The sequence below is a fragment of the Spea bombifrons genome, chromosome 3 (assembly GCF_027358695.1).
Source record: "Spea bombifrons isolate aSpeBom1 chromosome 3, aSpeBom1.2.pri, whole genome shotgun sequence".
Classification (NCBI taxonomy): Eukaryota; Metazoa; Chordata; class Amphibia; order Anura; family Pelobatidae; genus Spea; species Spea bombifrons.
Window position 1 is genome coordinate 26,331,184 of NC_071089.1, and position 22,456 is coordinate 26,353,639.

General features: G+C 37.9%; 1 protein-coding gene across 1 annotated transcript; it reads right to left on the bottom strand.

Annotated features, from left to right (window-relative positions):
• Positions 1–4,549: 4,549 nt before the first annotated feature.
• Positions 4,550–21,044, bottom strand: LOC128484425 (two pore channel protein 1-like). Its single transcript, XM_053460801.1, has 19 exons — positions 20,815–21,044; positions 17,775–17,857; positions 17,008–17,122; positions 16,047–16,175; positions 15,373–15,489; positions 14,561–14,679; positions 14,116–14,217; positions 13,650–13,776; positions 12,862–13,063; positions 12,014–12,158; positions 11,003–11,188; positions 10,500–10,564; positions 8,912–8,999; positions 7,464–7,533; positions 6,933–7,152; positions 6,600–6,690; positions 5,631–5,744; positions 5,376–5,482; positions 4,550–4,835 (listed from the first exon to the last, which is right to left on the bottom strand). Exons 1-19 carry the CDS (start codon positions 20,908–20,910, stop codon positions 4,690–4,692), a joined length of 2,322 nt encoding a protein of 773 aa, XP_053316776.1. The 5' UTR covers positions 20,911–21,044; the 3' UTR covers positions 4,550–4,689.
• Between the last annotated feature and the right edge of the window lie 1,412 nt (positions 21,045–22,456).

Consider the following 22,456-nt stretch of genomic DNA (forward strand, 5'->3'; position numbering starts at 1 on the left):
TGTATTATAATAACCAAGTCTCTGATTACTTCTCTAATAATATGTTAATACGCTATGACAAAAGTATGTGGATACCTCGTGTAATTGGGTTTAGGTGTTTCAGCTACACCCATCTCTCACAGGTATATAAAACCAAGCATTTTGTCTATAGAGATGGTTGCTTAACATTGGCAGTAGAACGGGTTATACTGAAGAGCTGGACTGTCGTAGGATGCCCTCTTTTACCATAAGTCGGTTCCTGAAATTTCTGCTGTTCTGGATTTGCCCAAGGGCTGTTATTGTGAAATAGAAGCATCCGGTAGTAACAGCTTAGCCAGAGTGGGGCTGCTGAGTATAATCACCTGTCCTCTGTAACCTCACTCACTACCCAGTTACAGATTGCTGTTGGAAGCAACATCAGCACAAGCACTGTGAATGGATTTTCATGATCGGCTGTAGTGGTGTAGAGTAGAGGATTGCATTGGGAGGCGGGTCTCGCGGGACCCTCCAAAAAACTTGCGGGCGGTCTTGCTGGGGCTGCGGGCGGTCAGGCACTGTACCTGCGGGTCCCGGTAATCCCGCGCAGTCCCGCAAGGCTGTCTTCTCGCTGCTCCATTAGTGTCAACTATCTTGCTCCGCCCACGAACAAGGCGGAGTCACGTGATGTGACATCACTTCCTGTGACTCCGCCTTGTTCCTGGGCGGAGCAAGAGAAGAGACGCTGTGAGGGAACAACTTGCGGGACTGCGCGGGAAATCAGGTAAGGAGGCGGGATTGGCCACAAATGTGGCGGGAGCGGAACACCCACATTGCGGGAGCGGGATTAAAAACAGCGGGAGCGGGATTAAAAAAGCAGTCCCGCGCAGGGCTCTAGTGTAAAGCACACCGCCACTTGACTCTGAAGCAGTGGTAACAAATCATGCCTTGCTTTGTGGAAATCTGAAGGATGAGTCTGCATTTGGAAGATGGTAGGAGAATGCTGCCAATTAGAATGTATAGGGTCTACTGTAATGTTTGGTGAAGGAGGGATAATGGTCTGAGGCTATTTTTCAGGTTTTGGTCTAGGCCCTTTAGTTTCAGTGAAGGGTAATGTTAATGCTACAGCATACAATGACATTTTAGACAATTCTATGCTTCTAAGTTTGTGGAACCAGTTCTGGGAAGGCCCTTTCCTGATCCATAAAGACATGGTTTGACAAGTTTCGTGTAGAGAAACTTCAGTGGTATTTACAGAACCCTAACCCCAGTGAACACGGAATGAATTGGAACACTGATTGCAAGCCTGACCTTCTCATCCAACATCTGTGCCTGACCTCTCAATTGCTCTTTTGGCTAAATGGCCACAAATTCTGGTATATGCTCCAAGTCGTCGTGGAAAACTCCCAGAAGAGTGAAGGCTGTTAATGCCCACAGTCTTGCAGTAGTATGTCCAACAAGCTCATACACTATAAGGACTAAATTATTACCAACACACTTTTATGCCATTGCATTCTAACTACATAGATATTAATATGTCTATGTAATTAGAATGTCTATATGCAAGATTTTGGAGTGTTTCTGAGGGGATTTTTGCCCATTCATCCAGTAGAGCATTTGTGAGGTCAGGCACTGATGTTGGATGAGAAGGCCTGGCTCGCAATCTCCGTTCCAGTTCATCCCAAAGATGTTCTGAAGTCAGGGCTGTGTGTGGGCCAGTCAAGTTCTGCAACTAGAACCAAATCATATATGTGTGATGGAAACGACCTGTACCCCGACTGGGAACACCTGTCAGCTGTTGCTTCCTCTGGGAACCGCAAGGGTTAACCGCTTCTAGCGCCAGATGATACTGCGAGGAAGGGATCAGGAACCAGCTCTGTATCCTCAATGTAGTAGCACCGTAGCCCGTCGAGACATAGCAAAATACGGTGCTAAAAAATTTATTGGGAAATGAAATGAAAGGGACATAATAACATTAACGTGTCAATGCCCTGCCCACAGCCTGGCGCGATACCCAGGACACCAAGCTCAGCAATGTCTGTATAACCCCAAACCGTTGTTTTACTGGTGATCCCGAGGGAGAGGTGGCAATCCCGGGGCAAATATGTCAAAAAAGTGCCACCATCCGCTGTGGGAACCTCGAGCAGTAGCAGTTTAAACTTTCCCCGGGACGGACCACAATATTGCTGGGCGTGTGTTCCATAACCCTGCCAGCCGACCACCGCTCTCCTGGAAGTCACAGGGACTGGGGATCCATAGGAGGCTACCTCTCCAAACCACCCCTGGCCTGTACTCCACCACCTGTAGGTTAACTCCACAAAAGAGCACTCTGGTGGGGTCAATGGTGTCTGGGTTATGAGGGGTTAAAGTCTGTGGGCAATTGCTTGGGTCCTAGCCGAGAAACAGTTCCAGAGGATTATGGCCAGGCAAAAGGGTATGTGATACACTGGGGATACAACAAGACTGCTCCGTCAGTCCACAGTTTCAGCCAATTTGCTAAGACACATGCTGACGTGTTTATTAAAGGACAGCTTATTGTCTTATGCCGCCTCACCAACAAAGAATGGATATTAAAGTACATTCTAAGCGATATATGCATTCTTGTACCTACAAATATAAAATAAATAATTATCCACGGTCCTGTTTTTGTGCCACTGTTGGTACCAAACACATCTCCTGCAATCTAGGGAACGGGGGGGGGGCTGTGGCTGGAGAGTGACAATTGTATACAGAGGGTTTCTGTTGATCATTTTAAAGGACCACTCAGCTATCATATGAGGTCTTGAGTCTTTAAATTACGTTGTTGTTGTTATGCATTTTGTATGCCAAATACGTATTTTTGGGGGATGTATTCCTTTTTTCACCTTCCTTTTTAAATACACATTCTCTTGATCCTCTCTCCTCTTGCTGCCATAGTTGCTCCCCTTTTACTTGAAAATAGGCACTAATTCACTAATTCTTTCCAAAGCTAGATTTCAATTGCCTGCACTGTGTCCTTAACTCGTGTGGTATTAGTGTGTGTCTTGTTTATTATGTACTTGTTATCCATTCCATATTTATATAGCATAATGCTGCAGAGTAAGAGAACTTAAAAAGAGTAAAAAAAAAAAAAAGTTCTCATGGAAATAAGACTCATTCACAAATACAGTACTGCTGGTTATGTTGTTACACATATGAGAATAGTTATGATATGATTGGTAGCACACAAACTGGTATTCTGTCAACTTGTCTGCCCTGTCCTATGTCCGTCTGCTCTGTTGTCCACCTTACTCTGTTGTCTTCCCGAAAGAAATGGTTAAAAACTGTCTGAGAATGCATCATCTCTGCCACTAATTACACTCCCTCACACAGGGGTCAGCCAGTCCATTTAAAGACATTCAATGGATGTTTGGGCTTTAAAATGAAATAAAGTGGTCTACTGGACTGCATACCCAAGATCTCCAAAGGAAATCTTTTTAGTGTATTCATGAGTTTAGTGGACACCTTCTCTATCTGACTTTACAGTTTTAGCCGTGGTCTTGTTTGGGTCATTGAAGGAACATTTGTAGAAAAGCTTGAGGAGGTTAAAACGTATTTAAGTATTCCCTTTATTTATAAATATTCAATGAATTTTCATACAAAAGTTTAATTCTCAAAATGAATTTGATACATATTACAGATTAATAAACTGACCGTAAAATAATGATTCCATTGGCACTAGGCAGCTGACTACATTCAACAACCCAACTTTAATACAAAATGTGGTAGCTAGGATTTCCCAATACATAGTGAAGGCAAAAAAAATGGAATGAATATATATATTTCACAAAAAGGAAAACTGCTGTACGTAGTAATACTTTTTTCTTGGCTAACATTTACTATCAACAATGACTTTCAAGTAATATCAAGACTTCATCATGTCACAGGCAAATGAAGGTTAATACTCAAGAGTTTGCACAAAATATTAAATGTTACTCAGATACTTAAAATTATTATATATACTTTTTTTTAACTTACAAAACTGGGCTAAGACAGCAATACTTTGAAATATACATTAATCAGCCGCATCATTACAGCGATAATGATCTTGTAGACATCTATATGGTGGTTTGTTTTTTCTTTTCAATAAAAAGGTCCTTATTTAAAGACTTAAATCAATCTCTCGGGCAATCTGTGCACCAGTCTATGGCCCTGTGTTGGGTTAGAGTTTTGCAAGTAACATACGTTTTACATAAAAACACCTTACATCTTTTATATAGGGTAAGGTCAAGGTTTCTTCCCATAATCTTCTGTTTATCTGCGGCTGGGGGAATTTTGTGCAGGACGCTTTTTATGGCGATGTGAATATGTCTTTAGTGAGATGGGGTAGCATGAGCTCAGAGGAGTGAACTAATTTTTGGTTGAAATACACCTTTGCGAATAGACCCTATTGATTAATTATTCAGGATGGGGCCAGTTGGCTATAAATACCAAGGTGCAGGATGATTATGCTCATCATTGAGATAGGTGGTTTACGATTTGACATGCTAGGGAAGAAGACCTGCTCTTTGCACCTTATCTAGAATCACAAAAATGTAATCTACCTTTTTGTGTAAAGGAGTTCTATATCTTCTTTCAGAAGAAATGTAAAAACCAACAAGATGAAGGTCATATTTTCCAGCAATCAGATGTCTGTCTGGTCCCCTGCAGCGCAGCGAGTTTTGTAAACTCCTGGTTCCCTTGATTCCTGTGTAAAGTGATTATTCCATTCCATAACTAGGCAGCTGCATTAAAGTTAGGATTATGAATATATAGGTCATTAGGAGACAAGTTTAATATCTCGTCCATCTGTGGAATTTCATCTTCTAGAGGCATCTCTGCCTCAAACATACGCTGCAGCAATGCGTCCACTGTTCGGTACCCTAAAAGATGGATGGATTAAGTTCTGCATGTGAAAATGTTCCCCCAAATGTTGTAGACATTTAACCACAACCCTCATAATGTCTTTAAATAATTGTGTAATTAGTTACATTACACAAAGCCCCAAAGAACTCTTGCAGGACAACAAATAAATCAATCCAAATGGCAAATCAATATCTCTGCTCGGGATGAGACATTTTAATTCAAGCCCGCTAGGAACTCTACCGATATTACTTGCCACCACTGGAATGCGATGGGCTACAACCGGAGACAGGTATGGGACATAAAAAGGAGAGAGAATAGCATAAGCAAGAGAAGAAGAAAAGTTTAAAAAGGTGAAATGGTGGGGGTGAAAAGGGCTATATTAAAGAAGAGGGTTTATTTTTTCTATATTTGTTCTTAGGAAGAGTGGAGGGGAAAAATGTTCTCCTTTCTAGAAAGGGGCGGCAATATTAGGGAGCAGTGTATGAGAGCGAAACAAAACAGTATTAAGAAGATATAAGGGCTACATGACCAGGACGGTAACCTAAACATAAACTTACGTTTTGAAGCAATTCGAAACATCAGCCCTTTTTGATTTGCCTCTCCAAAATGACGAAGATCACTGTCGCCATTTTCCATGTTGCCTACCAGGCTTCCTGAGTCTCCCCTATATAAATCAATACCAGAAAAAAATACATTATATATACACACACACACATACATATACTTTTTTTTTTTTCCAGGTGAGGCAAACCCAAGATACATTCATTGCTGGATTCATGTCATAGTTGCCCTTAGGGAAAAACTGAACTTACTCTTGCACAGCCATTCCTAGCTCCTGGATTTTCTTCTCAATGGCAGTTTCCACTTCACTCTTTTCTAGTGAATACTCAACAAAGAACGCTTCCAAAATAAACGCTACAAAAATACTGCAGAACACAGGGGAAAAAAATATATCACAATAACGATCACATATTCAATTTATCGTTATGTTTTTTCTGGTTTCAGGTAAATAGGAATTGTATTTAAAAGACACACTGTGTCTATAGTGCAAGAACCTGCCATTCAACACATATACTATAAATGTATAACCAAGCCTTGTTATTATCCATATTGGCCATGGAGGCAGGAAGGTTTACTGCTAGGCCTCTTAGGCATTTGGATTTTTTTAGGAGATTTGCATTTTAGCTTCTTGGTGCCAGTATAGATCATAGAGGCACAACCCCAGAGAGCTTGTTGTGCAAGAAGAGCTTGGTTGACCCTGTAAAATGCATAATTAAAACTAGTGGCTTAAATACAGGGGTTGTAACTGTGATGGGGCCCATCTCTCTAGGGGCCTGGGTGACCACTTGTTCCTGATTCCTCGTGCTGCTTCAAGATTGTTCTGGAAAGGCCCTTCCTAAACAATTTTAAAGTTGCACCAGGAGACAAGAATCGAGGAGAGAAATCTGCAGGAGAGATAAGGGGGTACGCACGTTTTTATGTATGTGAGCATGGATGTCTTATGTATATGTGGGTGTGTGGGCATGAATGTGCATGTATGTGTGTGAGAGGGCATGAATGTGCATGTATATGTATGTGTGGGCATGAATAATAAGCATTGAAATTAGAGAATCAAAGGCACAACTCTCCTGCCAAGTCTACCTTTAGTGAATGAACCCTATTTTAAACTGTGGTTGGGGAAGTGGTCTCCAGTATAGAAGCAGCATTTGGGAGGGCACTAATCACAGAGTAATGACTTTATAGGATAAAAATCACACTGAACAGGCATAGAGTAAACTTACTTGATGATCATGATGACGATGACCACATGAAATGCAACAAAATACAGCTTTGCTGCAGGATGGGTAACCAAAGAAAACCCAGTAGCCAGAAGTATTACTTTAAGGAACAATAATTAATTAATTATATTAATCATTACAATATCAAAGAATACCACCTTTTCAGAATATATATGAATCCAGCAACACCAATCAACAGAAGTAAATTCCATGAACATTGAACACTTAATTCCACCAAACCAATTTACTTCCCTATATTTGTACCCCGGTTTCAATGTTGCAAATAAAGATAACTCAAAGCTCATTATCTCCACGGCCCATGACATAAAAGGATATCATGCCACTGATTGACAACAGTAAGCTCCACGAGAACTATAAAGGTCGACGCAATGTCGTTGAAGTTATTCCTACAGTATCTGCCCTTGGCAAAGGCAGAGCCTCTTAATGCTGCAGCTCCACAGTCTTGGGCAAGAGGGTCTGTGGAGTTCTCTGGGAAGAACTGTATTTTGCCACTGAAAATTTCCATTCCAATTATTGCAAATACATAGTATATTACCTATAAATAAGTAAAATTACAAGTTGTTAAAGTTGTAACTAAATATATATTCCTAAATATACACTTTTTAACACCGACGAATGGTTAGGAAATTGACACAAAAATTGTTTTGTTATCCTATGTTGACCAAGGTGTAAGTTGCAAATATTCCATTACATTATTATGGAGCGAGCAAAATACTCCGTTCTCACACTTTTGAAATGCGTAATATCATAGGAAAGGAGCAAAAAAAAACCAATTTGAACAGCAAAAGGGCAGTTGTACTAATGGAATCATCACTGCATGTAGTAAAGTGAAAATTCTAAACTCACTAAAATAAGTCCTCCGAAGGTCAGCATAGTTGGTACAATGTTGATCAACGTATTCACAATTACTCGAAATCTATGAGAGAAAAAAAAATACAAACTTACAGGTCATAGTTAAGTTTTGTTAAATATATTTAAACAATCCAAAGTTATGTAAAACATATACACAGTACCGTTCAAAAGTTTGAGGTCACTTGGCTGTTTTCATGGAAATTTCTAGCTGTAACATTATTGTGAAGAGGGTTTTCTAATGCTCATTTAGCCTTTCATTATTATTATTATTATCATCTTTTATTTATATACCGCCAACAGTTTACACAGCGCTTAATACAATACATAAATTCAAGGGGTATGACAAGACAAGAATTGACAGACTAAGACAAACCGATACATTTGGTGGAGAGAGCCCTGCTCGCAAGCTTACAAATCTTACGTGCCATCGGAACACAGCATTGATGGCAGCTGATAAAGGGCCTCCATACGCCATTAAAAATCAGCCGTTTCCAGCTATAATAGTGAATTACAATCTACATCTACATTGTATTTCATGTTATTTTAATGGACAAAAATTGGCTTTTCTTTCAAATAGGAGGACATTTCGAAGTGACCCAAGTGCCCTCAAGCTTTTGAACGGAAGTGTATAAGCTGTACATTCTCTAAGCATTAGATTGTATAACCAGGGCTGCCATCAAGGGAGCACCTCCAGTACTCTGGCCCCTGATTGGCTGAAACATTCTAAATACAGAGAGGCACACAAGGTGTGACAGTAGGAGGAGAATAAAGCAGGACGATGGGTGGAACAATTAGATGGACATGGGGCAGGCAGTTGGGAAGGACATTGGGGCTGTACTGGGCCCCGAGATTACTGATGGTGGCCTTGTGTATAACAACTAGCAATGCTACAAAAAGTAGACAATTTCACAGCACAGACTAGTTTTTGTGTGAATTCATGCTACATACTCAGCCTTAGGTGATCTACACAGCAGTGGATTTTAATTTAAATTATAACAGTAACCCTAACATGGTAGCATGGAGTTGGTTGGCCTGTGAGTAGCTCAAGCAGTTAAGGCTTTTGGTTCTAGCTGTCCTAATTCTAGCGGCACAATTACTTATCACAGCCCTATCCTTAATAGTTAAGCACAATTATGCATAAACTAGGTAGTCTAATATTTAAAACCCCCACATGTGATTTCTGTATCACACTTATGTAGGTGAGGGCTCTAAGCAGCTGCTTATTCAGCAATTGAGCTGCTTAAGAGAACTAAGTACCATTCGGCACATTCTGCTTGGTTTAATATATTGTCAGCCAACTTGTGTGCTTCCAAGGGTTTGGTACTGTACCCTGTCTACTCAGAAAATGTCTACTAAATGTATACTTAAATAAATTACTATTAAAATAGTATTTTGTAATAAAAACATCTTTTATGAGAAAAAAAACGGAAGTGAAGTTCTACCTTTGTATACTGTCGATGATCCTGATGAGTCGAAGAACCCTTAAAATGAATACGATGTCTAGGACCTGCTGGCTGTTATATTGGCTTGCTGAGATAAAAACATTATTAGTATAACATCCTTGTTGAGACAAATCCAGCAATAAAACATACATTAAAAGTTAGAGTTTTTGCTTGGAATATACATTCATGTAAAACGTCCATTTTTAAAAAAATGAAAATGACATTTTTAAATAGAGAGGACTATGGACTCATTTCATTGAAAGCTTGGTTGCCAGTTATTTAATATTAATAACATTGTAGAGTATAATTGTGGCTAGCTATTATTCAGCGGCTACGTGATACATGGTTGACTGCTGTCAGATATTTTAGGCTGGAAAGCAAGTGTAGTATATGTTAGCATATTACACTCACACAAATACAAAATGAAGTCAAACCCATCTTGTTAGCTTTAAATCATATGAAGGATTTTTCTCTCTATATATATTGAGAACAAAGACGTTTTGATGAAAAGTCTTTGCTGCTTAAATAAGAAACTACTTATCTCTACAAATGCAAATTCCACAGCACCGAAGCGTCTCTCAGAGGTGGATAATGGAAATAAGATTGTGCAAATGTGCTTTGAAAGTTCTAATTATAACAGAACAATATCCATCATTCTGATCGGAAGATTTCAATCCATAGGTTATCTTAATAAGCATAGTCTTTAAAAGTTTATGTTTAGAAAAAAACCTCAGGAGAAAGACTTGATTTGGGGCTTTAGAGATTTTGGACCATATTTTTACTGTCATAATTACTTTGATTACCTAATAATTTTAATGTTTACTATCTTCTCCTGGCTAACTGGAATTTTATGGCGATTGCCTAATTTGAAGAAAGTTATTTTTCCTTCCACTGAACCTGAACCTGGATTTATATCTACAAGGACCAATTGGACAACAGCAACTAGCGGCGGTAAATATAATGGTGCTCTATTATGCTGAATTTTGTCTGCTTCGATATAGAAGAGTTTATCCCTGTTTTGGGGAAATCATATAAATATATTTCATTATTATATTTGATGGCTTTGGAGACTGCAGCTGATAACCCGTGATAATGGCAATGATGAAAAAAAAAAAAAGAAAAAAAAGGTATTTTTACCTGTAATTAAGTATATTTTTAATGAAGGTTGACATTATTTGCATCTATTAAAAATCCCACTAATAATCTATAAACATTAAAATACAGATATATCTGAGGGCTTGTCTCTTGTATTAGTACCATTGCTACCAATATAGTGAGGTTTATTGATTTTCTTTTTGTTACCACCCTTATTATTGCTTTTTTCTTTTATTTGTTGTTGCTCGGCGGACTGGAAATTAACTGTCTCATACTTGAGGTTGTCTGACTACAAGACTAAGATGCAGATTCCCCGCAGCTCTGCAGGGGACCCAGATCCTCACAATCGAGCAACTACGGTAATATTTTGAAGTGCAGTACAATGGGTAGACAGGGCGTAGCAAGTAGTGCATCATTTTGCTGTCTGTATGTAAATTAAAAAGGGTCAAGCAAGTTGTTCTAGATGTTGTATGTCAGGGTATTGAATACTTACAGGACTTCAGCACTGCATTGGCAATTGTGGCAACTAGAGCAGCAACAATGATGAACGTATCAAACCTGTAAAATCAGAGGAGAGAAAAAAGGAAACTCAATTCCACAAGTACCAGCGAGGTGTGAATGTTAATATTTAAGTGGATGATCGTTTTTTTTTTTTTTTAATGGGAAAAAGAAAACCATTGGGGGATATATATTTAATATAAGCTCATAAAAGGTTATCTGGTAGTTGAAATTGTCATGCTTATACATGTGTAAAACTAAAATCAAAATGGAGTGTGCTTAGATTTTAAAGGAGCAGAGCAGTTACAGTAACTTACACTACAGCTGCTGATATGCATGCAGATTAACCATAAGAACACCCAGCTCATAGCACACATGACTTCTTGGTCTTATATAGAACCTAGCCCGACTTGTGATTATTTTTCAAATTCCTGAAGCTTCAGTAGAGTATCATATCATGAAGATTTGCAAAAAAACAAACAAACAAAAACAGCTTACCAGTTCCAGAACTGGTTCTTGGCAAAAAATGTCCGGGGTTCATAAGTGTACAGCTTCAGAAGTATTTCTACTAAATATAATCCAAGGAATACCCATTCTGCATTAGAGATCAATGGGTTTTCATCATCCAGGGCAATAAAAATTGCATTCACTAGAATGATCACATCAAATGCATAAACAAATCCTCTGAAAAAGAAATGAATAATAAGTCACAATTATAACATACTATTGATTTTTTTCTTTTAAACAAAAATGTGTCTATTAAAATTACCTGCTGGTTGGATAAACTAAGTATATACGAGTAGTCTCAAATGTTAAGGTTAATATATGCAAGGGTTAAGTTGCAAGGGCATGTAGAGGTAGGAAGCTCTGTGTGGGAAAAGTCTGTCTATGGAACCAAAGGGCTCTCTGAAACGGAGTAATTAGCCCATGATGTCAAGGTGGATGGAGTTCAAGAGTCAGTATTCTAGACGAGTCAATAATCTAACATAAGGACTCCAACCGCATATGCAACTAGCATTCAGAATTGAACTAAACGCTAGCTGTAGTCATTCATGTATCTTTTAAAAAAAATACACACACATATATATATATATATATATATATATATATATATATATATATATGGTGATGGTGCTGGTCATAGAGAGACCATGAGCATCACCGGTCACCGTACGCAACAACTGTCAGTAAGAGCTGCTCCCAAAATAGAGTGCACATTGATCATGGCACTGCCTTGACATCACTGGTAGACACATTGACTGCATGCCGCCTTATTACCGACATAATGTAATCAAGTCACAATGGATTTCTTACTATTCCCTGGGCCATTCTTAGTGACAGCTGGGGCCTTGATCTCAAGACCACTGCCTTTTGATCAACTCCACCAAGACATTTCACCAAGGTCTCTTCTGACTTTGTTATAAAGGAATATATTTTTCTTTTTGATCATAAACAAAATGAGCCAAACTGCAAAAATATAATCGTGTAGCGGGTTATATTTTGACTTACTTGTGCCTGACAACCCTGCGGATGAAGCGACTTAAAGTAGATTTGTATAAATAAGGCATCCAGCTTTCGAAGGGGTGCATACGTGCCTTCATAGTGATCACTTTGATGTTTAGCAGGTCAGCCAGGCGCATAAAGGACTCCTTTCCTATGTGAAAAACAAGACAGAGTTTCCTTTCTGATATTCTCTTGGCATTCTAAATGTACCAGAGATCTAAGCTACAAACATTCAAATAAATATGTTTTGGTCGATCTAAGCGTAACTGAGCAGGAAAACGAAAATAAAAGGGCTCAATATATACACAAACATATATATATATATCTATATATATCTATATATATATATATTGGGTTTTTTTTGTTTTGTTTTTTTCTCTCTTTTCCTTAAGCATGGTCTGTGAATTTCATAAAGTTGCCTTCCATAAATAAGCGGCATATGTTTTTTAATAATTTCTGTAGGTAGGCACTCCGTAGAACCCATAAAAGCTACTGCACTTTTTCCTAATGTCTGTTTTTTTTTCCCCCCAGAAGTTCCCATAAAGAGGAAATATCACATTTCACTCTAGATACGCTGACATGTTGAAATGATAACATTATATAATTACGTCATGTTCAAAGTCACCTATCTCTGCAGTATGGGTCGTTCTACTTCCAAAGTTTGTCTATAGAGATTTCATACACTAGTAAACAATGGGTTCATATAGGTGTATCATCTAATTAGAACAGGTGTCCACATATCTTTGCTCATATAATGTGTAATGTTCACAATATTTTCATCTATCGGCATGGAGATACCAATATTTCTCCCACATTAGGAACATGCTTTTTTTTTTTTTTTTGACTCTACTCACCAACATGCCCGGTGTTCTCATCAGCAGATACTCGCAAGAGCAGTTCTCTGTGGGAGTTACTTATGTCGGGTGCCACCAGTTTCACAAGGTGCTTCCACCTGGCCTCTGGTACGACAAACTCTGAACCTTCCTTCACTTTTACGGCACCAAAGGCCTCCATCATCTTGCGTCGCTTCATGTAAGCTAGTTTACGGATCTCATTCTAGAAATGTGTAATCAATCAAAATCAAGATTTAAGTCAACTTCTTGTGCATATTTTGTCTTCAAGTGCTTAGAAAACGGAAGAGCGACAAACAAATCACTGGAATTACCATTGTATCTTTATGGTTTAATTACATAAAGCACCCGAACACGTCACTCCTCCATTTTTTCTTTATATGTAGTGCTGATTGAACAGTGGGTTGTAGCGTAATAATTCTGTAATTGCCTACAGTGGCAGGTGAGAGGGAACAGCTACCCCGGTCCTCTCTAATGGGCGACTGGCCTCACTAGTGCACTACACAGTGGCCAATGGGGGGGTCAAACATCTGCCCTGAAACAGACCCAGACCTCTGAAGAAGCTTTTTGGCCCTGCTTAATGCAGAGTGTCGAGATATGACCTAATCTGAGGGAAAAGACATATGACCTTTTTGACACATACAAATAAATATTCCCGATGTAGATTTCAATTTATCACTGGTTCTCACAAATAAGCAAATCCATACATTGTTTAAAAAAAAAAAAAAAAAAAAAAAGTGGCATGGTAATATGGCTCAAATGATGTCACATTTTAAATACTAAAAAAGTACCTTTAGATGTTTTCGGTAATTGTTATAAACAACTGCAAGGAAGACTGACATGAAGATGTAGGTGTTGAGTATAATGTAGGCTATGAAGAAAATGCAATACCACCAGTTGTAGTCATAGGCCGGCATCCTGTGGAACACACCAAATAAAAATGTTAAGCGCCAATATATTCAGAAACCATTCACTGATTGACAGGCAAAAAGATCTAAAGCAAATAATTTCCTTCGGGTTAAGCATCTGATAAAATCACATAGATCTTTGTTTGCTACCAACATTAATGATAAATACACTCTGAAGAAAAAAAAAAAACACAAATATAAACAATGTTAAGAAATATTTAAAATACTTAACATTTAAATTCAAAACAGAAAACAAGAAATACGTTATTATAAATTGACAAAATATAGACAATTTCTGTGATATAATTTTGCGTCTAGTAGACCAAAAAATTGATGATGTAATACGTACATAACATCTGGACTATTAGCAGTCGTTACCAGTACATATAGGTTAAATACACCTTCGAGGTAGTTTTCAAAATATGGTTCTCCTTCAGCCGTTTTAAGCTTTCTGGAAGAAGAAGAATAAATATATTATCTTATTTATAGCAAAAGAACAATATATATATATATATATACATACATACACACACACACACACACACACCATATATTGCATGATACTGCAACAAAACACACATCAAAAAGAAGATGAAATTATGCAAATCGTATAAAGTATGCCATTATCGATTGGTGCCTCTTATTTTTGTATATGCAATAATGAATCCAAATGTACATTCAGAATCATTCCATTAGGCTAAGAGATAAAATATCAAGTAGAAAATTGATAATATAAAATTAAAAAAAAAAAAACAGTAAATAATAAACAGAAGTTCAATTATGTTTGTATCTACCTGGATCCAAAAAGTTTCAGTGCCATCAGAGAAAACATAAGAACGCTAAACAAGAACAGGAGTAAGACATAAAGGATTTCTGGTAATGTGTTGCGTATACTCCGGAATGCTCTGCGTATCTGTACAGAGTGAGCAAAAATAAGATACATATTTAAAAACCAGACTTAATGAAATCATGGAACCAATAGTCTTGGTTGCAAGATATTTTAGAATGCTACGGCATTTACATCTCACAAGATTAAAAACTGAGGTTGCCCTTTCACCCCCCCCCAAAAAAAAACCTCAGACAAACCTCAAAATTCATATGGCAAAATGATTAATCCTATGGGGCAAAACTAACCCAACAACTGTACTGGTTATCCTGGTGAACCCCAACCAGATCGCCCCAGGGTTTAATGAGAAATCCAAAGTACGTTCACAGTTCATCATAGACAAAACCGTTTCAGCGATAAATGTTTTTCTAAAGACGATCAATAATAATGCAAGAAGCTGTTGCATATTTTCAAGGGCACTTGTTCCAATGTATTGCCTTAAATTTCTTCTCCATCACTTGATTTACGTAGTCACCTTAAAGGTGGAAAGCCATCTTTAGAACAGTAAGTATAGACACAGGTAGTAATAATAATAATAATAATAGTAATAATAATAACACGGAGTAACTGCAGTATTGTGTAAATTATTGATCTCTAGGAGAATCACTTTCTGGCGTGTGAAGGAAATTAAGCTAGCTAATAAACGAGAAGGGTAAAAGAATAAACGAGAATGAACAAAAATGGCTTAATCAGAGAAACAGAACAAAGTGTTTTTCTTACCTGGCGACTTTCAGCAAAGTTTACCAGATAAATAGGTCGTAATACCCTTGACCATCGAACGCTGTGTACGTAAGCAATACTTAGAGCTCCATAAATGATCAAATCAATTAAGTTCAGCTGTCCACAAAGAAAATAAAAATAGGAGATGTGATACAATGATTTAGGCTTGATTCACATAGAGACACTGGGGATCGTATCTATAAAGGAGTTCTATTTGTAAACCAGTTTTACGTCCATCAATCAGTGGGAAGATTCTATTGATTACTATTGACCACATTTGAAACTTTTTTATATAACATCTATATAGTTTAAGCTTGCAGTCAGAAAACTTTACAGACATACCCCATACTCTCACAACCTGTGTGCATGCACAATGTTCATATAAAGCTTCATGGAAAATCCTGTTAAAAATCTGAACCTTAAGCCCTAGAGGCATTTCATAGGGTAATAAAGAAGCTGACAAAAAGTTCAACTTATGGACTACGATTTATATTGTAATTGAGTAGATTAGCGCAAAAACCTACAGTTTAAGCCCCTTTGAAATATAAAGAATAAACAGAAATTCACAAATTTTTTTTTCAAAAGCAGAAAAATATTGCCTTCACTGTATGGACAGATCTACTTAACAGCACGGCAGGTATCCTATGTAGAAAATGAAGTGAACGATGACTTACCATTATAGTGACCATAACGCATATGTTCTTTGTATCCTTCCAGAAGACTCTGCGTGGGGTAACTCTACTAAAGTGCACCAGACGACCAAAGAATGCCATCAGACATAACACTTCAACTACGGCCGTCACCTAATAACAGAAAAGTATTTTTTTTTACTGCAGGAGGAATGGAAAGACTGATCAACAGTAATAAGTACATAGTGACCTGCTTGTATATGGATGGTAGAAAAAGTTCAGGGAAAGCAGGGAAAGTCACCCAAAATAATACATGACTGACAACAATGGCAGCCGCTAAGCCTGTAGAAAGAATGTTTTTATTCAAAAAAGATAGATAAAACCAGATTTTTAACCTAGATTAGTGTCCACAGCACTGAATTGTATCCTCAAGGAGAAATTTCCATGGGACTTTCTCCTTTTAATATGCAATAAGGCGAGAGTGTTCATGAAATAGTTCTCTGGTGCAGCCATACCTTTTTTTTTTTTTTACATCAGTGCCTTGATGTATAAAAAAAAAAAATAGTGAAATAATACTAAATGTGTACAAAATAAGCAAACACTTTGGACAAAGAGCTATATGTCCCAGTTTGTTATTGTATTGTGTTATTTTGTCTTGCTGTGCTCTTACTCCCTACTTGGTGGATTAGCTGGGAACCAACTTGCAGTTCAGCAGAATGGAGATAAACAATATTCAAAACTTGATATCAGTATGTTTCAGTCCTTGTTATCTGTGGGAAAGTTTGATTTAGGATGAGTTTATGTGTACCAAATCTAAGTTGGATGTATGGGGAAATTTCCCAATAAGCATTTTTCCAGCTCTCTATTCTGCGAATCTTAGGCTATTTAGAGATCTTAATCAGAGGCTATTTATTTGAGGAATTGATTTAATTTAAGACAATAAAATAGTAGAATATCCATCTAGTTCAAGAACATTATAACGTTATATACAGTGCACCATACATACCAGAAATGGCAGAGGGTAGACAGCAGGCTCTTCAAACAAGGCCAAGGACAAGTCCACAATGATGCAGAGGTAAGTTGCTAATTGCATAGCCCAATGGTTGTAAAAATAATAAAGTCTACAATACAAAACATTTATAATAAAAATAAAAAAAAAATTCAGAAGAAATTTTAAAGGGATTAAATTGCGGGGGTTCCGGAGCACTGCTATACCGAGTGGGTAATCACAATGAGAAGTTGGTGAACTAAGTTTACCTCTTCATTTTTTTATTATTATTTTTACACAATGTAAAGAAACAAACAAAAATGTAAATTAAACAACTTAAGTAAGGTTATAAAAGACTCATATTAAAAAAGGGTCTTTTATAACATCTTAGCGCTCTGCTTTACTCAGACATAAGGGAATGGGCAAGCAGCGGCAGGGCACGGGATAGGGAGCTAGGATTGCCCCCGATCCTAAGACAAGACCAACGACTGCATGAGCTTTGCACGAAGTTGACATAACTGGTAAAATCATGCAAAGCCATAACATTACAGTCTGCTGGTTATGACTGCAAAATTGGGAATACTTTGCGTTTGCGGACTATGCCTTAATAGGCAGGCGCACTTGTATAGCAATTAGTTATGAAGAATCATGTTTCTAATCCTACCAAAGTGCTGAATTCAGAAGATAATCTTTAGCTAAATCTCTTTGTGGGCATTTGTACACATCGACCATTAGTTGTGTGACAATTCTTGCCAATACGTATGACAGCCATTGCGTTCGCTCACCTGACTGCTTGTGGCGACGTTTCAAAGGGAATATTTCTGTTGTATTGGGCATCATACACGTAGGCAGCCGCCAGGAGAAGGTTCTGATTAAAAGAAACATCAGACATACAGGGAGTCATGAATACATTTTCTCAGAAAGACGATCTTAATTAGAGAGGTGCAGTTGCCCGACTAAAACTTCCTAGCATGAACCACGCTACCGGTGATGCCTCTCTAAACAGGCACCAACTGCATGGGAGGCAGGGCGACATATAAGTTTATTATAAATTAAAATTATATATACATTATACATATATCTATAATATTGGTATTTATTTACTAATGAAAGGGTTGTCACAAGAGTTGTGTTTCAGCTCTTGACTTTATTATACAGTATGAAGGGCCAAACCCAGCGAGTTTCTGCTGCAGAAGTTGGTTGGGAAGCCCTGCATAATGTGTAGGTAATTCAGTGAAACTTCTTAAAAGTCAGACGGAATTATGCTTAAAACAGGGCCAGTTTGGTCCATCTAACTAGTGAAATCTGCCAGGTTTGGCCCTTCATAACGAAGCGAGGAAACTGAAACATAACTCTCCTCCAAACTTTCCCTTTAGTAAATAAACCCCAATTATATATAAAAAAAAACGTAATTTTTTTTTCTTTTCTTCAGATTGAGTAAAAGTGTTATTTGTGACATTACATACACATACTTTTCATGTGATATTAGGAACTGTACCACCAGACAACTGCTGTTATAGTTTTATGACAATGTGACATCAAATTTTAACATGACTTTTATAATAACCTCATTAATATACAAGTTATATCACAGTTATTTAATTTATTACACAACTCTTTGACATTAATTATGGCAGCTCAGATACTATTTTCGGCAAATGTGTATATATGTATTTTTTGTTCAAATAGGCATTAAAGCTAGGGTTAGTTTATAGTCCAGCTCCCATAACTCCCAACCAGTCTGGCATCTTACGCATCATGGCATTTGTTAGTTCCGATTTACAGTATAAAAGCACTTCCCCTTTAAGGTTAGTATTTTGTTTTTGTCTAATGTTTAATGTTAGTGTTTTATTTTGGTTAAATCATAGTCTGTTAGTAGGACTTGATTCTGAGGTTGTATTACTTAATAGATAAGAAAAATCAGGTAATGCCAGATACAGATGTGGGCCCTGAAAATAAACGTATCTGATGACAACCAATTCCCCGTTTCCTTTACATTATAATCAGTACTATTGGACATAAAGGAGTATATCTGAAAAGCCCTGACTCAATTTAGCAGTAAGGGCGACATGTGGTTGTGGGGATAGAGGGGTAATTTAAAGGTCATGTTAGATAACTGGTTCAGGTCAGTAGTTACATAAAAAAATAAAAATAAAATAAAAAATAAAAAAGGTAGAAGCTTCTAGCTGCTTTGCGCTGCTTTGCGCTGCTTAGTTTTTCATGCCTTTTGCGCTCGAGGGTGTCTCGAGCCATTTAGTTTACCGTGCTTTTGACTGCCTTGCACTCGCGGGCTGCGCAAAGGGCGGGAATTAGCCCTATAAATAACACCTGTGGAGGTGCGTTTCTGTCACACCTGTGGTAAACCGCTAGCTGCCTGCACTGACCTCTGTTGTAGCGTCTGGTGGACCAAGGTTAAGAAGACGGAGGAACTGCTTCTAAGGCGCCCACCCAAAAAATTATTTTAAACAATGTTTTTGTCATGGCTTTTATTGGGTTAAGGTTGCCCCTTTTTGTAAGAAAAATAAAAAAATTAATAGAAAGGGGGTGAACCGGTTGTATTTGACTGTCCTGGCTTTAGGGCGATTGGTCTTTAAGTAGTTAAGTGTGGTTGCAATCTGGGGCTTGGGCCAAGAGTGCTTTTTATGGTTACAAAGTTTTGTTCATGTATGTAGTTTATTAATGATACATTGTAAGCTAAATAAAAGACCATGGCCTGTATTGTTGTCAGTGTCTTATTTATTTCTAATATTAAAGGTTTATGTGAAAAACAAATGGTTTATTGGTGTTGGTTCATATCCTTTACAATCACATGGTCCATACACATCTGTCACGTGGGAACTGATCACAGCTAGTCCTGAATGTAAACCTCTGTTTAGATAAATAACATTCGCTGTTGAGTAGATCCATAGGATATTTGTGTTAATGTCCCGTGGACACATCTGCTTTGCCGGTGGGGAATAAATCCCTGAGTATGCACACGGTACAAAGTCCAGGAAGGGGATAGTATTGTGGAAGGAAGTTGAAAGGAAAGGCCGTTGAAATCTAAGTTTCAGCAAATTCCAGAATTTCAGATGAGATACCATCCATACCGTCCCTATATAACATTTTGGGAATATTAGTTTAGAATAGCTTGTCGAAACTTTTCTGAAGTTTATCTCTTACATAAAACATTAAGAATTATGATAATAAAAAATATTTAAGGAATCCTAACTAAAAAATACTCACATTAATGATCATTAGAATTACACATATTTCTGCAGTATTTTTGGATGATACATCATACACGCTTCCGTATGAGATCCCCATCCCATGGCTATTATGTATAGCCACACGTTCAGTAATATACTTGAATTTTAGCATTTTCTAGTTTGCTAGAAAACTACATTTTTGATTCAACTCCAATGTTAATAAAAACATTCCATAAAGCCATTACAAAAAAAGTGAATTCATTCTGTATATTAACTTTATTTGGTTTCTATCTGCAGGTCACTTTAACCCTTTCAGCGCCAGAGAGACAGGCAAAGCGTAATAACCCAGCAACAAAAATAAAACAATAGAAAGGGATTAAGAAAAAAAGGAAATGCACAAAAGAATTGCTTTTAGATTCACCCCCGAAAACCCTATCCCCAGGATATATCCATTAAGGCGTTAATTAAAACCAAACTGTTAGTTGTCACCATCTAGCATCGCAATCACTTCTGCATGGTTTAACACATCTATATCATTGCCGTAACACATTGATCGCTCCTGGGAATTAAATAACCATTAATCCCCCACAATCCAGGCAATCTAATCCCAGCTAGCGTGCAAACGCTCTGCTCCCACCTCATCAGGATGTTCAGCTTCGCTTGAGGAAGACACTTCTTCAGATCTGGCATTCGCACTGCTAGTAACATCGCTTTTTGCTCCGGTTTCTGACATTCTCGCTCTACCTCATGAGATGAAAATGGATTCTTGCTATATTCACGGTATAATCCGGGCCAGAACTGAGTCCATGCGAGCGCAGCCCTTTCTTGCGAGTTATCATCGAGCAGTTAGTTAGTCTTCTAGCTGCAGCACAAAGTTTGGGAGAAGTCATGTGATAGAACGGAAACAGCTTGACAAAAATTAGGGAATAGCTCAGGTTTCACCTTCCACAGCACAAGAAATCCACTGCTGTAGGAGGCTATTTTAACCCTTTGCTACTTAACATTTTTAACTGGTCGCTTCCGATTTCCTGTTCGTAGACATTTTTTGTAAAATAACAGAATGAACCATTTTTTAGGCAGCTGGAATATTTTTTTAGAACTGGACATAAATGCGACATCTACAATGCCGTTAAGTGTGAAGTTAGAGGAAGCCAGTGGCTAAGTAGGAAAAGGTTGGATTTTGAAATTAAACCATTAGAAACAGCGCTTCGTCAAAGCCTTTCTTAGTTTAATTAAGTACAATTCCTATTTTGCTAGGAACCTTCAATTGTCTTGTGAGCCAAAAGCAGGCACTCATAATTCATTATGTAAATGCTTGTTTAAATATATGTGTGTGTTTCTCATTTTAGTTAACTTTCATAAAAATAAATGTTAAATTAAATGTTAAAAAAATTGTATAACATACCAGAGAGTGCAATTAATGGTTTGTGGAACAATAAACTAGGGAAATAACTCCATCATCCTCAAGGAGACAATCAGGAGCATTTGTAGCAGGTAATAATAACAATAATATAGGAGTAGAGAGTTCAAAGGTATATTTAACCCCTTAACGATCGATGACATGCCAGGTCCGTCATGGCAATCCTTCCCTTGATGACTGATGACGGTGCTGTCACGTCATGAGCTTGAACAAGCAGCGGAAGCATTCAGAGATTTTTCGCTGTAATTGCGTGGCTCGCATCAGAGGCAGATTAGTAACAGCAAATTGTGATGCTTCCGCATCACATGATCGCTATAGGAGTGATCTCATTGGTTGCAGTTATAGCGGCGTTTACAGACAAGGGCTTTGATGGTGATCTCTGCCCTTCTCTCCTCATTTGTATTTAGTGAGGGAGAGTGACAGCGATCAAAGTAAATTGTTAATAAAATTATGTATTTCATACATTTTGTTAACCCCTTCCATGGTCAATCAAGGTAGCTTTGTAGCCAGGGAGAATATTTGGCATCCCACTGATGTCCCTGAGCTTAAAAAATTCTGGTCCCTTACAATGCTAATGGGGATTGTGAAGAAAATGTCAATCCGTGGTTACTGGAGCCCCAACCCTACAAAACCATGGCCAGAGCAAAAAATGCTGCGGTGCTTTTTGCACTTCAGCGATAACAGCCGTTGGCATTCCAGAGATCATCCCCAGTATGACAGGCTTTACAAAATTTGGCCTCTGGTAGAACTTCTGCTAGAACATGTGCTGAAGTGTAGAACCCCCCAACAAAACATTGTTTAGACAAGTCGCTAATGAAATATAAAGGGCAGTAAGGTTTTAAACAGTTTATCCCCTCAG